Source organism: Capra hircus, chromosome 5 (assembly GCF_001704415.2).
Source record: "Capra hircus breed San Clemente chromosome 5, ASM170441v1, whole genome shotgun sequence".
NCBI lineage: Eukaryota > Metazoa > Chordata > Mammalia > Artiodactyla > Bovidae > Capra > Capra hircus.
The window spans coordinates 86604601-86621102 of NC_030812.1; the positions used below are offsets into that span (position 1 = coordinate 86604601).

The 16502-nt window shown below is 39.3% G+C and overlaps 1 protein-coding gene across 2 annotated transcripts in view; it reads left to right on the top strand.

The window, feature by feature from the left end:
• ST8SIA1 (ST8 alpha-N-acetyl-neuraminide alpha-2,8-sialyltransferase 1) overlaps positions 1-5834 on the top strand; it is a 180861-nt gene extending 175027 nt beyond the window's left edge. Inside the window, exon 4 of one of the 2 annotated variants that reach the window (XM_018048409.1) lies at positions 4489-5834. In XM_018048409.1, the coding sequence (XP_017903898.1) occupies positions 4489-4975 (487 nt within the window). In that variant the 3' untranslated portion in view covers positions 4976-5834. The remainder of the gene's footprint in view (positions 1-4488) is intronic. The other variant, XM_005680759.2, reaches the window with a different exon arrangement.

The following is a 16502-nucleotide window of genomic DNA, read 5'->3' on the forward strand; positions in this document are numbered from 1 at the left end:
GTTGGAGAAAGTGAAAGTGAAGTTGCTCAGTCGTGTCCGACTCTTGGCAACCCCATAGACTGGAGCCTTCCAGGCTCCTCTGTCCATGGGATTTCCCAGGCAATAGTCCTGGAGTGGATTGCCATTTCCTTCTCCAGGGGAATCTTCCCAACCCAGGGATCGAACCCAGGTCTCCCACATTGTAGAAAGACGCTTTATCGTCTGAGCCATAAGTAGGAGGTAATCTGCAGGATATGTCTACATGATCGGGAAAGCATTGGTGAGTAGCAGATATGGGTGGGTAATGGAGAGAAAAAAAGAATTATTAGGTGGAGCCTATTGAAGTTGGAAGTAGGCATTTGTGTTGCAGAGGCTGGCCCAGCTCCACAATAGGGATCAGTGTTCTTCCATGGCTTCTTACAGGGTAAAGTAATCACACCTAAAAACCTGTTATCACTTCTCTATTTGTCAGGGCCCAGGAAAAGTTCCTAAGGCAGGCTGCTGAATCAAGGACATGAAGAAAACTTGAGCAATCTCCCTTCCTACAGAATTGAGAGACCCACCTTTCGTGGCAGGCAGAGTTCAGAACACTGATTGCAACATAAAATCCTGTGGATTTGTGTATTCAGAATTTCAGTTTCACATATTTCTGATGAGCTCTGCCAACCTGTCAGAACAGACTTTCCTCTGCTGATATGGCTCAGTTCCATTCTCAGATGCTGCTGCTTTTTTTTTGCTCTTTTATAATTTCATATATTTATTATACTTGACACCTTTTCTGCATATATATATATGTTTTGACTTACGTATACATGTGCACTACCTCATTCTCTCTGATAGCTACATAGTATTCCCTAATTTGTTTTTCTTTTTATTAATTAATTTGTTTCAGTTACAGGCTAATTACTTTACAGTATTGTGGTGGTTTTAGCCGTACACTGACATGAATCTTTTTGCATTTCTTTTCCATGGGGATGGTCTTGATCCCTGTCTCTTGTACAGTGTCATGAACCTCCATCCATAGATCATCAGGCACTCTATCAGATGTAGTCCCTTAAATCTATTTCTCACTTCCACTGTATAATCATAAGGGATTTGATTTAGGTCATTCCTGAATGGTCTAATGCTTTTCCCCACTTTCTTCAATTTAAGTCTGAGGAGGCCTTACAAATAGCTGTGAAAAGAAGAGAAGCGAAAGCAAAGAAGAAAGGGAAAGATATGAGCATCTGAATGCAGAGTTAAAAAGAATAGCAAGGAGAGATAAGAAAGCCTTCCTCAGTGATCAGTGCAAAGAAATAGAGGAAAGCAACAGAATGAAGAAGACTAGAGATCTCATCAAGAAAATTAAGGATACCAAGGGAACATTTCATGCAAAGATGGGCTCAATAAAGGACAGAAATGGTATGGACCTAACAGAAGCAGAAGATATTAAGAAGAGGTGGCAAGAATACACAGAAGAACTGTACAAAACAGATCTTCATGACCAAGATAATCACGATGGTGTGATCACTCTCCTAGAGCCAGACATCCTGGAATGTGAAGTCAAGTGGGCCTTAGAAAGCATCACTACGAACAAAGCTAGTGGAGGTGATGGAATTCCAGTTGAGCTATTTCAAATCCTGAAAGATGATGCTGTGAAAGTGCTTCACTCAATATGCCAGCAAATTTGGAAAACTCAGCAGTGGCCACAGGACTGGAAAAGGTCAGTTTTCATTCCAATCCCAAAGAAAGGCAATGCCAAAGAATGCTCAAAGTACCACACAATTGCACTCATCTCACACAGTAGTAAAGTAATGCCCAAAATTCTCCAAGCCAGGCTTCAGCAATACGTGAACTGTGAACTTCCAGATGTTCAAGCTGGTTTTAGAAAAGGCAGAGGAACCAGAGATCAAATTGCCACCATCCACTGGATCATGGAAAAAGCAAGAGAGTTCCAGAAAAACATCTATTTCTGCTTTATCGACTATGCCAAAGCATTTGACTGTGTGGATCACAATAAACTGTGGAAAATTCCGAAAGAGATGGGAATACCAGACCACCTGACCTGCCTCTTGAGAAATCTGTATGCAGATCAGGAAGCAACAGTTAGAACTGGACATGGAACAACAGACTGGTTCCAAATAGGAAAAGGAGCACATCAAGGCTGTATATTGTCACCCTGCTTATTTAACTTCTATGCAGAGAACATCATGAGAAACGTTGGTCTGGGTGAAGCACAAGCTGGAATCTAGATTGCCGGGAGAAATATCAATAACCTCAGATATGCAGATGACACCACCCTTATGGCAGAAAGTGAAGAGGAACTAAAGAGCCTCTTGATGAAAGTGAAAGAGGAGAGTGAAAAAGTTGGCTTAAAGCTCAACATTCAGAAAACGAAGATCATGGCATCCAGTCCCATCACTTCATGGCAAATAGATGGGGAAACTGTGGAAACAGTGGCTAACTTTATTTTTGGGGGCTCTAAAATCATTGCAGATGGTGATTGCAGCCATGAAATTAAAAGACACTTACTCCTTGGATGGAATGTTATGACCAACCTAGATAGCATATTGAAAAGCAGAGATATTACTTTGCCAACAAAGGTCCATCTAGTCAAGGCTATGGTTTTTCCAGTGGTCACGTATGGATGTGAGAGCTGGCCTGTGAAGAAAGCTGAGTGCCGAAGAATTGATGCTTTTGAACTGTGGTGTTGGAGAAGACTCTTGGGAGTCCCTTGGACTGCAAGGAGATCCAACCAGTCCATCCTAAAGGAGATCAGTCCTTCCAGGACTGATGCTGAAGCTGAAACTCCAATACTTTGGCCACCTGATGCGAAGAGTTGGACTCATTGGAAAAGACCCTGATGCTGGGAGGGATTGGGGGCAGGAGGAGAAGGGGACGACAGAGGATGAGATGGCTCAATGGCAACACTGACTCAATGGACATGAGTTTGAGTGAACTCCAGGAGTTGGTGATGGACAGGGGGGCCTAGCGTGCTGTGATTCATGGGATCACAAAGAGTCAGACACAACTGAGCAACTAAACTGACATGAATCAGCCATGGGTGTACATGTGTCCCCCAATCCTGAACCCCCCTCCCACCTCCCTCTCCACCCCATCAGATGCTGCTTCTTTACCTGCATGTAACCTGAGACAAATGACTTCCATGTGGAAGAAGAAGTTGCAAGGCCCTCCTCTCACTCACTGTCTTTTTTCGTTTGACCTACATCGGCAGTCTCTTAACTGGTCTCTAGGCCATCAGCTTCTGTCCTCCCCAGATCACCAGAGTCACTTTTCTTGACAAAGACTGAGAGCTAAACAAATGATGGAATATTTGTAATCCAGGTAGTAAAGTGCTGTGCGTACTCACTTCTGTGAAGGTTCCCCATCATCAGAGTGCAGTCCAAACAAATGAGAGACACACAAGGGTTTCTGCAACACACCTCATCTTCCACCACTGCCTCCGCCAGTCATCCCTGCCTCACTCATTCCAGAGACACAGAATCTTTATCGCAGGATCTTTATCATTGCTTCAGGACCCTGTGCACCCTTGCAATTGGTGTCTTTTATAGTTTCATGGTTATTCTTCTTTTGTTCCCCTAAGGAAATGTATTTAAGTGCCATCCCCTCAATGTAGCTCTTTTTGGAACCCACTCTCCCAAGACAATTATTTTTTCATCTGTATTCTATAGTAATTTATACAACTGTCAACTGTTGTACTTAGAACATTAATGTTATTATATTAAGTGCTTAATATATAATGTTAATGTAATGTTATTATATTATATTAATGTTCTCAGTTATATTTTTTGTTTCTACAACTGGACTTGAATTTCTTGAGATCAAACATTTTACTTCCCCAATGCCTGACACACAGGATGTCCACCATAAGTTTTAACTGAATACATTTCAGTCAGAAATCCTCCTATGTAATCCAAATTGAAAGAACATAGAAAAGTAGAGTTCTCTGGAGCTAGCAATATGAGCAGATCTCAGCAACCTTGTTTAATCAAAACAAGTCTTTCTTTTTCCATATATTATTATAATTGTAGCATTCATTGGTAAAGCTTCATACCTGTAGAATCAGAGCATTTCAGTGGGAAGAATATCTCTGAAATGGTTCTTTTGATTTGCATATGAAGAAAAATGTCCTGTGTTTATGTCTGCCCCACAGGTAGCTTTTATCAAGTCTATTCAACAACCAACGACCTTTGTGAATTCATGAGTATTAAATCATTTTTATATTCCAGGCAAGTAAATTCTAAAAGAGAACAGCATGTGCAATGGATTTCAGTTCAAACAGAATTTCATTAAGAAATCTTAACCTGAGTGTAAGATGTTGGGGTGGGGGAAAGCCAGGCTACTTGATGAGAGATAATTGGTAAGTTCAAGGTGGATTTTAAATCAAGAGAAGTGCTTTTTATGTTTTTTGCAGAGAAGACATGCCTATCAGGGCATCAGAAGAACTGTAGAGTGGGTATTGATGAGTTACTTTTCCCTGGGTTTAATTGAGCCTCTTCTCTTTGATAGGTTTCAGAACCTGCTGTGGTCCAGAAAGACGTTTGTGGACCACATGAAGGTCTATAACCACAGTTACATCTACATGCCTGCCTTTTCTATGAAGACGGGAACAGAGCCATCCCTCCGGGTTTATTACACACTGTCAGATGTTGGTGCCAATCAAACAGTGCTCTTTGCCAACCCCAACTTTCTGCGTAGCATTGGGAAGTTCTGGAAAAGTAGGGGAATTCACGCCAAGCGCCTGTCCACAGGACTCTTTCTGGTGAGCGCAGCCCTGGGCCTCTGTGAAGAGGTGGCCATCTATGGCTTCTGGCCCTTCTCTGTGAATATGCATGAACAGCCCATCAGCCACCACTACTATGATAATGTCCTACCCTTTTCTGGCTTTCATGCCATGCCGGAGGAATTTCTTCAACTCTGGTATCTTCATAAAATTGGTGCACTGAGAATGCAGTTAGACCCATGTGAGGACACTTCACTCCAGCCCACTTCCTAGGGACTGTGGAAAAAGAAAGGACTGAGCCAGGGTATTTTTGTTAGGTTTTCTACATAACTTCAAAAGGAAATGATCAGGTCATTTCATGGATTTGCACGGACAACTTGGAAAAAAATGACAACAGAAACCCAAGGGAAACTCTACTTTCACTGTTGGCTTGGAAGACAAAAAAAAAGAAGTGAACCATCCCATGAAATATTTGGCACATGGTGGATTTGCAACTAGTAACATGCTGATGAAGTGATGCTGGTAAAGCACATTTACATGAGAAGGTACAGTTCACAAACTAGACAAAACTAGTTATTGAAGCTGAGGAATTAAGGTAGATTAAGTGAAATGCCAGAGTAGAAGTGTTAGTGGTTATCAACCTGAACTGACTTAGTTTAAAAAAAAAAAAAAGCTATCTTAATCAGACTAACATTAGAACTCTAGGTTTTTAAAAAATTCTTACTTAATTTTGCCCTATTTAAGGGCAGTGAGTAGGTGATGGGGTACATTGTTTTAAAATCCCTTACTGAGTAATATGGATACAAGACACTACAGCTGATAATTGTAATTTGTTGAACCAAGTCTTTGTTAACTAGAGTTCCCCTCCCTTCCATTAAAAAAATTGTTAAATAAGAATTACTCCCTTCCCTTTTGTCAAGTCCACTTAGACAATGTGGAACATTGTTGAATTTAGATTGTGTTGGTTCATTGTCAGGAGGACGAATCACTTTCCCTCCTCAGAATGTAGGGCATAAACTCAATTTTAGGTCTGCTTTATGCAAGCCTATTTGCATTATTATTGTGTGTGCTCAGTTGCTCAGTTGTGTCCTACTCTCTGTGACCCCATGGACCATAGCCTGCCAGACTTCTCTGTCCAGGGGATTTGGAGTGGGTTGTCATTTCCTATTTCATAGGATCTTCCTGACCCAGGGACCGAAACCCACATCTCTTGCTTATTATTTTAGTGCAAAAAACTACAAATGCAAGTGCATTATTTATTTGCAAAATGGCATAATTATCTTATAATTTAATGTTCAGAGATGAAGTAAAGCACAATGACATCAAGCTTAGTCTCTGGAAGACAGACCGGAAGATACTTCCTTTTCTTTCTGCCATGGTAAATAGGTCCTCTCCAAGATGAAGCGTATGCATGCACACATAAAAGCATGCATAGACTCCTGTACACTCATACACACACTCAGACAAGGCTCATTCCTGTGCAGCCATGAAAGCGGAACCCATATGGCCTGAGACAGCAGAAATCTGTAACCCGTTGGAGAGCTATCAATGCATTATGTACTACCTACCATACCTTGCTATGAGACAAACCAGCTTACTGGTTGCTGCTCTAATGCTCATACCAGCATGAGATGTGAGCCTTACCCCCGAATCATTCCAAATGAACAGAACTGTTTTAGTGTATGTGACTCCCCCCCACCATCTCATGAGTAAATCCTGAGTTACATATGGTCATCAAAACATGGTTCACACCAGTAAAGGGATGTGAGTTAGTAGTTGTTGATTCCCTTAGTAACAGATAGGACAGCTTAGAAGGCTTGTTACCTCAGCTTTGACACACTGCACACAAACTCTGTTGACAGTTTACGGGCAGCCAGATGCGTTTACATACAGAGAAAGGTAAAAGAAACCTCACATGGTCTTTGTGTTTGGGGATGTCTTCATCTAAAAGGAGACAGTACATATCACTAACTTGATTCTTTTAAGTGTCACCAAAATGTAGGTAAAGTGTACCCAAAAGTTCTGCTTCATTTTCCGTGGAAAAAACTTAGTATACAATACAGACTAAAGCAGGCCGCAGTTTTGGGGTGGGTTCATTTAAATAATCCCAAGATAACAAAGCCCTTGGAAAAATTCTGCCTCATTGGGATGTGGTGGTGCTCAGTCGCTCAGTCATGTCCGACTCTTTGCAACCCCATGGACTGTAGGCCCACAAGCTTCTCTGTCCATGGACTTTTCCAGAAAAAAATACTGAAGTGGGTTGCCATTTCCTACTCCAGGGGATCTTCCTGTCTAGGCAATTTCTAAATAAGATTGAATATTAAGGTTATTATAGAGATCAACAGTTAAAATATAACTGGTGAAAAAACAGATTCTATTGATACTTAGAAAGTTAAGAATTTAAGAGTATTGATTCTGTGCAGATCCGATTTGCTCTTTTGATCCTATTTGGCAGCAAAAATGTAATGAGAATGTGCTATGAGTGAGTTGTACTAAATATGCACTGTATGTGCAATCCTGAATATATTTCCTCTTTTGAGCTGTTATTACTTAATAACTACCTGAAAAGGAATACATTTTTACCTATACATTTCATCAAAATATAAAAGGCCTAACAAAAAACACACATAAAAGTTAAGAAAATAGATAATACTCAAATTAGTGCTTTAATTGTTGACATTGTTATAATCAATAATTAATAAACTCCATCGAACTCATGTGTCTTGGCTCCATTGAAGATGTCTTCTGGAAATTTTGCATTTTGTAATTCCTGGGCTAGGTTTGTGCAAGAGATTTGTACAGTGGTTAGTTGTATATTTGGGGCTTCTGAAAGGCAAGCAAATGGATAGAGTATAATTAGATCATGACTTCTTAACTGGGGTGATTCTCCTCCCCTGTCTGGTGACATTTGCCAGTGTCTGCAGACTTTTTTGTGGGATCTTAGTTCCCCCACCAGAGATGGAACCCAGGCCCTTGGCAGTGAAAGCTCAGAGTCCTGACCACTGAATCACCAGGGAATTCTTAAGACACATTTTTGATGGTCGTGGTTTGGAGGGTGCTGCCAGCATCTAGTAGATAGAGGCCAAGGGTCCTATGAAAGATCTATAATGCACAGAGCAGCCCCCTAACAAAGAATTACCCACATGAAAATCCCAGTAGTGCCAAGGTTGAGAAACCCCAGATTAGACCAAAATGATATTTTGATTATTCCATATTGTCTTCACTTCCATGCTCATGTCATTCAAAGTATGACTACAATTTAATGAGAATGCTTTCTCAGAGTATATTACAGTTTGGCGTTATTTTATAGTGATAATTCACAAGTATGCCATACATATTTCCTTTTCTGTGGTTAGATAGATATATCTCAATATAGGAGTTGTGAATGTGTATGCTTATGTGTGTGTACATGTGCTTATAGCATAAAGTTAGTATATCCATCCTTACTGGAATATATGTGTTCCTAAGTGAGGATCTTTCTAGCATTATCTTGCACAGTACTCTGGCATACTCTATTACTCTTAAGTTAAATTCTAAGCTCCCATTAGTTTATTTTTTTGAAATTGAGACCTTCAGAATTGGACCTCATTATTTGCCAAATTTGGTTGATTACATTTTAATGTTACTGACCCTTAAGATTCAGCTCAGAAGAGATTTAGGTTGCAGTAGACACATTTCATAAGTAAGTATTTCATCACTTTTGATGCACCTGCAAGGAGAAAGCATCATCCTCTAACATATTAGTCTAATTTTTAAGTTATATTTCAGTGGCAAAAATTAGGTTGCTCCGTGGGGATAAATGAGGGGATGAAGAGAATGAAAATGTATGCCTGATATGAATTTTTATTTTTATTAGCTCTAATTGGAGAACTGCACTGATATTATGGATCATGAGTAAGAAAGACTTCTGTTTGATTTTAATTAGACTTAGGTCAAATTAAGATGCCTGAAGGATTAAGTCTTTCTTAAGAAAGTGATTTTTATATGAAAGATTTTTTATGGAAGAAGACACTGGACACATGCTTTCTATAGAGTATTTGACCAACAGTTTATATAACATTGTGCATCTAAATTGAAAGTAATATAAGAAGTTAAGGAGTGCTTCCTGGATTTTGTTTCTGTATAGTTCACTTTTACCTATTTTAACAAGGGCAAATGATTCAAAACGATACAGAGATCCAGAGTGACAGATGTTCAAACAGTACTCTGTGTTTGGCTTTGTGATATTGTATGCCCTTTTCTGGACTAAAAACCTTGTTTAGGTTAAATATAACTTGTACCTGAAGCAATGGGCAACCTGGCTTAAAAATCTATATGGAAAATAACTGGGGAAATCCTTAGGATTCTGAATTTGCCAAAAGTATTCTGAGATTAGTCCAAAGCTTTACAGTAGTGTTAGTGATAATTTCAAATAGAAATAATAACCCATAACATTGTCAGCAACTCAGGTAGGTTTGTCATTTTATTATATACCATCTCCTGTTTCTCAGTTTGGAAAATCAGTCACCTAGGGTTTTCATTTCTGTTTAAAAATACTGATTGTATGAAAATTTTAACTGATAAACCCTTGCTAGGAGGGACCTAAAGAGGAAAAAAAGTTACAGTCCACTGAAAACTTCAGGAAATGCTTATTGGGTTGTATAAAAACTTTCCCACCAAAATCAGGTAATATACGCTCTCTGTCAGTAGAGTTTCAAAGATCAAACTCTAAGAGGACTTTTATGGGAGCTTTAGGAAGAGCATGTGGAGCAATAAGGCTTGAGAACAATACTGTGCTTTTTATTTCTTCTTTTTCCCAGTGTAGAGGTCTCCTCTGAGATGATCTGATTTTGGTGGGCACACATCAGGGATGGGCATGGGCAGACATTACTGAGGCACCTGGAATGTTGGTCAAGCCTCTTACAAAATGAACAGTGTGTGTGTGTGTTAGTCACTCAGTTGTGTCTGATTCTTTGCATCCCCATGAACTATAGGCTGCCATGCTCCTCTGTCCATGGGATTCTCCAGGCAAGAATACTGGAGTGGGTTGCCATGTCCTTCTCCAGGGGATCTTCCCCGCCCAAGGATTGAGCCCAAGTCTCCTGCATGGCAGGCAGATTCTTTACCCTTTGAGCCACCAGGGAAGCCCCATATGAACAGTAACTACAACTGAATATGACTAGCAGTTTAGGCAACTTCAGTGAACAGCATGCTGGGGTGAAGAAGAGGCAAATGGAAAGGAAGAAAAACCCAGTCCCCAAGCTTTCCACGTACAAAGGGTCAGAGAAGTGTCTGATCTTGGCCTTGGCCTTCCAGCACTCTCTGTCTACTACCACAGAAGATCTCCTAGCTCTGAGGTCAAGCTAGCAGTCTTGTGACTAGAGAGTTGGTGTGCAAATTTGCTCGGAAGCTTAAAATTTTACACTGCCTTAAACATTTTTTTTTTTTTTAATACTTGTGCTCTTTAAATTTGGGTGTCCCATGATAGAATTCTGATCATCTTGACCTAATTATGGCCCTGCCAGCATTTGTTACAAATGAAACTTTTTCCCCCCACTTTGATACATTTTTTTCTAAGTTCTCGAAGCTGGGAAAATATCAAATATTCTACTAGTTCCCCAGTAGCCCAGAGAAAGCTCTGGAGATGCAGGCAAAGGCCTAGACTGCCTGTTTATAAATTCCTAAGTAAGAAGCCACTGTATTTAGGTTGAACACTGTAAAATTTCTATTTTGTAAGTGAAAGGAAATTTATGTGAATCTCCAATTGTATTGGCCATTTTTTTTCCTATCATAAGAAAATGGATACTACTGACTTTACTCCCAGTGTAGGCTGATCTGAATTTTTACCTGAAATAAATACATGAGTGGAAAACTCATTCAAACATAACACAAAAATTCTGCTTGTCATTGCAATAAGAAAAAAATATGCGCTTCCATTTCCTTCTGATTTTCTGGTGCCAGCATTTCTGATTTCTTCTGCTCTAATAGTTAAGGAGTAAATAACATTATAAATTAACTTATAATACTTGAGGTCACTTGTACGATAGCCAAAGCCCATAACTATAAATTCTAAAGCACAAAAGAGGAATTATATTTTGGCTATGGTCACTCATTTACCTACCTCCTGTATTCATATTGATCTCTACATTGTGCTAAAATTCTTTCTGATTTGCTTTCTTGTTGAAGCTATGGGATATAATCAATAATGTGCAACTACCTAGAAGTCTTATAGAATACTGTCTAAATGTATTGATCATGTCTCTTTCTGCTTCTATATAATTAGATTTTCTCCAGTTACTTGTCATTTTAAAAGCTCATGTTTCACATGATATGAATAAACATCTAAGAGATGTGATTTTATCCAGGGCAGAGAAAATGAGGAGATAGATATGTCTGTTTTTCTCTTTACCATAAGAGAAATGAAGAATTGTCATTTAAAAAAAAAAGAAGTTTAATGAAAATGATAGAACGAAAATCAGGGCTTTAATTGAGAGGGACCACTGGGAAGAATCTTTATTTTTTTAATCAAAGTACATCTGCTTACAATGTTGTGTTTCTACTGTACAGCAAAGTGAATCAACTATACATGTACATATATCCCCCCATTTTGCATTTCTGTCCCATTTAGTTCACTGTGGAGGACTGGGTAGATAGAGTTCCCTAAGCTGTACAGTAGGTTCTCATTAGTTATCTATTTTATACACAGTGTGTGTACGTCAGTGGGAGGGATCTCAGTGTGCAGTGAAGAGGAAGCATGGAGGTGGTTGTCCTTGTCGTCAGCCCCAAGAACCTTTTAAAACATTTTAAAGGAAATACATTGTCATGCAACTGTTATTTCTAATGATGGAAACATGCTAGAGGAAGCAGCGTGAGACTGTGCAGCGCTTGGGGAAAAAAGCAGAAGTGGTACCTCTTTACCTACTTGGACCCTCGGGGTCTACACTCTTCCCCACTTCCTGTCCTCTCCACGTTGGGTTTTCCTTGGTGTTTGAGCCTGAATATGCAAACACTCCCATTCTCACACCCCTTGTCCATCTCTACCTTGATGCATACTCGCAAAATAAGGTGATTTTGATCTTTTGTCATGATGAAGCAGCAATATAGCAGCAAATGTCACCTTGAACTTGACCCTTTGAAACGTGATCACCATGTGCTATGCATAAAGTTAGCTTTAGTTACTGCCCCCACAATTATACCTCAGTAAAAGGCTTTTATATTCATTATTACTTAGGCAGACTAGAAGTGTTTCCTCTCCTATGTGCTAGTGCAAGCACACACATACACACACCCCTTACATTAGTTAGGCCCATTGAAAGAGAAAGATGGCTGACCTGGCTGGGGGTGGCAGAGGGTGCCTTAACTTTTTCTGGCTTGGCTCCCACTTCCTTATGTATTTCCTTCATGTACCCCTGTCACTCTAGAAGTGTAACGATGTCTGTTCCAAGTTGTATCTTTATCATCAGCAAGAACTCTTACAAGTGTAGTGAATGTGACTATTTTATATAAATGCACAATAGTATCTAGGCCTTGGAGACGTCTGATAACAGTATGTAAATATCCTTTGTTGAAGTAGTAGAACCTGCTCATAGGGAATGCCTTAGGTGATAGCCGCAGAAGGACACGGACTGAAAATGCTTGTTTTTTCAGCAAATTCTAGCATTCGTGGAAGCAAGAAAACAATTTTTTTCCCATTTCCCATTTATTCTTTAGCACCAATCCATTGGGCTTTCTTGTTGAAAGGTTACTAGAGACATCTCTTTCATAATGTGTATTGTTGTTGTTTAGTTGCTAAGTCATGTCAGACTCTTTGTGACCCCATGGAAAGTAGCTTGCCAGCCTCCTCTATCCGTGGGATTTTCCAGGCAAATATACTGCAGTGGGTAGCTATTTCCTTCTCCAGGGGATCTTCCTGACCCAGGGATGGAATGCCTGTCTCCTGCATTGGCAGGAGGATTCATTACCACTTAGCCACCAGGGAAGCCCTCATAATAATGTGTATAGGATTCACAATTTGTGATGATTGATGACCACTGGGTTACATCAGAGACACTAAAAAGGGTGAGAACAGACAACACTGAAGCTCCACTGAACAGAGCTCCGCTGAAGAGCTAGCCTTGGGGCTTCCCTTGTGGTCCAGTGGTTAAGAATCTGCACTTCCACAGCAGAGGGCATGGGTTCCATCCCTGGTCCGGGAATTGAGATCCCTCCTGCCAAGTGGCACAGCCCAAAAACTAAAAGGAAAATTAAAAAGGAAAAAAGAAAAAGATTGCCTAAATTTTTTAAAAGTCTGGAACATGACTAGAACTTCAGTTACCATACAACACAGTTGGTCTGAAAAGCTTTGAAAAAGAAAATTTCTCTTTAACTTGATGATTGAACATTATATATTATTCCACATATGTGAAGGCTATTTTTCAAGAGTAAATTTGCAGAGACTAGAGCTCAGAAAAAAATAGAAAAATTCAAATAGACTTTCTCATGCAGTGTAGTCTGCAAGTCTCCAAGTCGATAGATGCAGTAATTCTGGAAAAGATGTTAGATTAGACCATAAAATTGAAATCACTTTTGAACTGTATGTGAAATTACATCTTCCTAATAAAGCCAAACTCCACTGGCAGTAGGTATGGGAAAAATCAGTGCTCTTCATTTCTTCTTTTTTTTTTTTTCCAGTTTCATAGAAAATGTAGCAGGTAAGAAAAAAACTTTAATTGGTACTTTTTATAGTGTGACTTGAAAACAACAGTATATCTTTTGGTTCTGCTGAGTTGTTCTTTCCACAGAATTTAAATGCAATGTCATAGGAGAAGGTTTGCTGTTAAAACATGTCTTTTTCTTTGCTATGTTCATTGTAATTATGGCTGGTACTGAGAAGTTTCAGTAAGTTTCAATTTCTCTACCTCCCTTACTTGGAGAAATTTTGGAAATGTACTCTGTGAATAAAATGGTTTTTTTTTGTATAGCTTGTGAAGTCTTTTTATTTCCCAGAAGCATTTGGGTAATTCTATTTTCTTTTCTTCCTTTAGTTTTGTATGCATATCAGCTACACTGTTGTTTTTTTTTTTTTTTTCCTTCTGGCTACAAACTCAATGCTATTTAGTGAGAAAATTACTTTAGAAATACAGAATTACAAATGCTGTGTCTAGGATACAAAGACATTATTCGTACTTCTTATGCCAGTGAAAGTTACTATCTACTGGGCAACATAAAGTAGAAAGAAAACTGAGTATTTATTTAACATGGTGTATGTACATGAGCCTAGTTTTTCCGGGGATAACATTTTTCCTTAATGCAATAATTCAGTGTCAGTATGTGTGTCCTTGTGATACATTAAAAAATTTCCAACAAGGTTCAAAATAATTCAGTGACTTGGACAAGCCTAAGTATGCCCTCTTGCCCGAATTATTTAGATAACTGCTTCAAACTCCCATTTTCCCTTGAGCTCTGGTGTCCCCGTTCTGCCACTTTTTCAAGAGGGAAAGATACCAGGAAAAATGACCTTGGTCCATCCATTACCATGCACTTCGCCTCAGAAATGACCAGGTGCTTTGTGCAGTTCTTCTTATTAATTCTCTGACTTCATTCTCACATAACAGGTTTTTGGACTGTAGCTATTTTAGGAAAGGACATTCTATTACCTAATGTTAAATCTTCATGAGGTTTAGCTGAATCATTTGGGAGAAAAGGACAGAGCTCCAGCATAAATGTGGGTTACTCTAATCTATTCTCAGATCACATGAGAAAAATAGATCTTTCTTGTTTTCACCAACTGTCATTAAGTAAAAAAATCTAGGTATTACTGAACCCTGCTGTTCTACATTATTTAGATTTAAGCCTTCAAAAGCAGATATTAAGAGTCCAAAGGCATTAATTACTCAAGAATTCCTAAACCGAAGTGAAGGGTAATTACATGTCACAGACTGTATTTTTGCTTGAAAAATTATTATTTGGATATACAGTTAGATTCTTGATGCTGCTGCTGCTGCTGCTGCTGCTAAGTCGCTTCAGTCGTATCTGACTCTGTGAGACCCCATAGACGGCAGCCCATGAGGCTCCCCTGTCCCTGGGATTCTCCAGGCAAGAACACTGGAGTGGGTTGCCATTTCCTTCTCCAATGCATGAAAGTGAAAAGTGAAAGTGAAGTCATTCAGTCGTGTCCAACTCTTAGTGACCCCATGGACTGCAGCCCACCAGTCTCCTCCGTCCATGGGATTTTCCAGGCAAGAGTGCTGGAGTGGGGTGCCATTGCCTTCTCCAGATTCTTGATGATAAAGGTCTAAACACATAGGATGATTGAATTAAATCTGTGAAGTTCATTGTGAGTGATCAGGAAACCATAGAAAGAAATTGAGGCCATATCTCCTAATGCTTAATGTGTGATTCTGAGACTTATTAACTAGTTTCTAGGATTTTGAAAATATAGGAAAACAAATACTTTGTTAACTCTTTCATGTGAATAGAAAATTAATTTCTGTCCTCCACAAGAGTCATGGTTTCCAGGCATGAATTAAAATATCAGCCTCAATATTTGGTAACTTTTTCATCATAAACAATGAAATAAAAAATTATGTTACAAAACAATCAAGAGTTTATTGGTCTCAAGATATCCTTCGAACAAGAGGATTCTGACCTTTGTGTGTGGAGGAAGAGGGCACAGTAAGAACGGAGCATGAGTGTTCCTTTGGTGAGTCTGCTGTAATTAACATCACACCAGGTGAATTACTGATCTGTTTGGAAATGGTTTTATATTGGCCTATGCTGTTAATGTTTGGGCACCCAGCAGTGGTGAAAGTCAGATTATTGATTGTATGTACAAACTCCATACCTGTCACTAAAAGAACTTTGTATATAGAAGACTATCAAGAACTGAGAAAAGAGAGTCATGATATCTGTGCAACATACTGTTTTTTTTTTTCAAATTTTAGAACATTTATTTATTTGCATCTAACAGTTTTTTTTTTAATTTTAATTTTTAATTTTTTTTTAATTTTAAAATCTTTAATTCTTACATGCGTTCCCAAACATGAACCCCCCTCCCACCTCCCTCCCCACAACATCTCTCTGGGTCATCCAGTCCATGTCTGACATAGGGTGCAGCTTGCTTGGGGCTGGTGCATGGGCAACATACTGTTTTGTCTCGATCTCTTATAAAGGTTAAGACTGATGTGGGGGCAGTTAATGCCTTAAAAGGTCGAGTGCTTTCAGTGCTTTCCATCATGGAGGTGCAGCAGTTTGTTCTCATTGAAGTAGACATTCATTCTGGATTTGTCTTTACTGTCCTCAGTGCTCCTGCTATCACCACCATCTATCTATGGTTTATGCATATATTACATACACCACCATCTACAGAACGACTTATGTACCATATTGATATATATTACACACAGCGTCCTTTTGACCATGGACATATTTTACGGTAACTGCAGCCACAAAATTAAAAGACACTTACTCCTTGGAAGAATAGCTATGACAAAGCTAGACAATGTATTAAAAAGCAGAGACCTTACTTTCTTGACAAAGGTCCATATAGTTAAAGCTATGGTTTTTCCAGTAGTCATGTATGTATGTGAGAGTTGGACTATAAAGAAGGCTGAGCACCAAAGAATTGATGCTTTTGAACTGTGGTGCTGGAGAAGACTCTCTTGAGAGTCTCTTGGACAGTAAAGAGATTAAACCAGTCAATCCTAAAGGAAATCAACCCAGAATATTCATTGGAAGGATTGATGCTGAAGCTGAAGCTCCAATACTTTGGGCACCTGATGTGAAGAGCCAGGTCATTAGGAGAGACCTGGTTGCTGGGAAGGATTGAAGGCAGGAGGAGAAG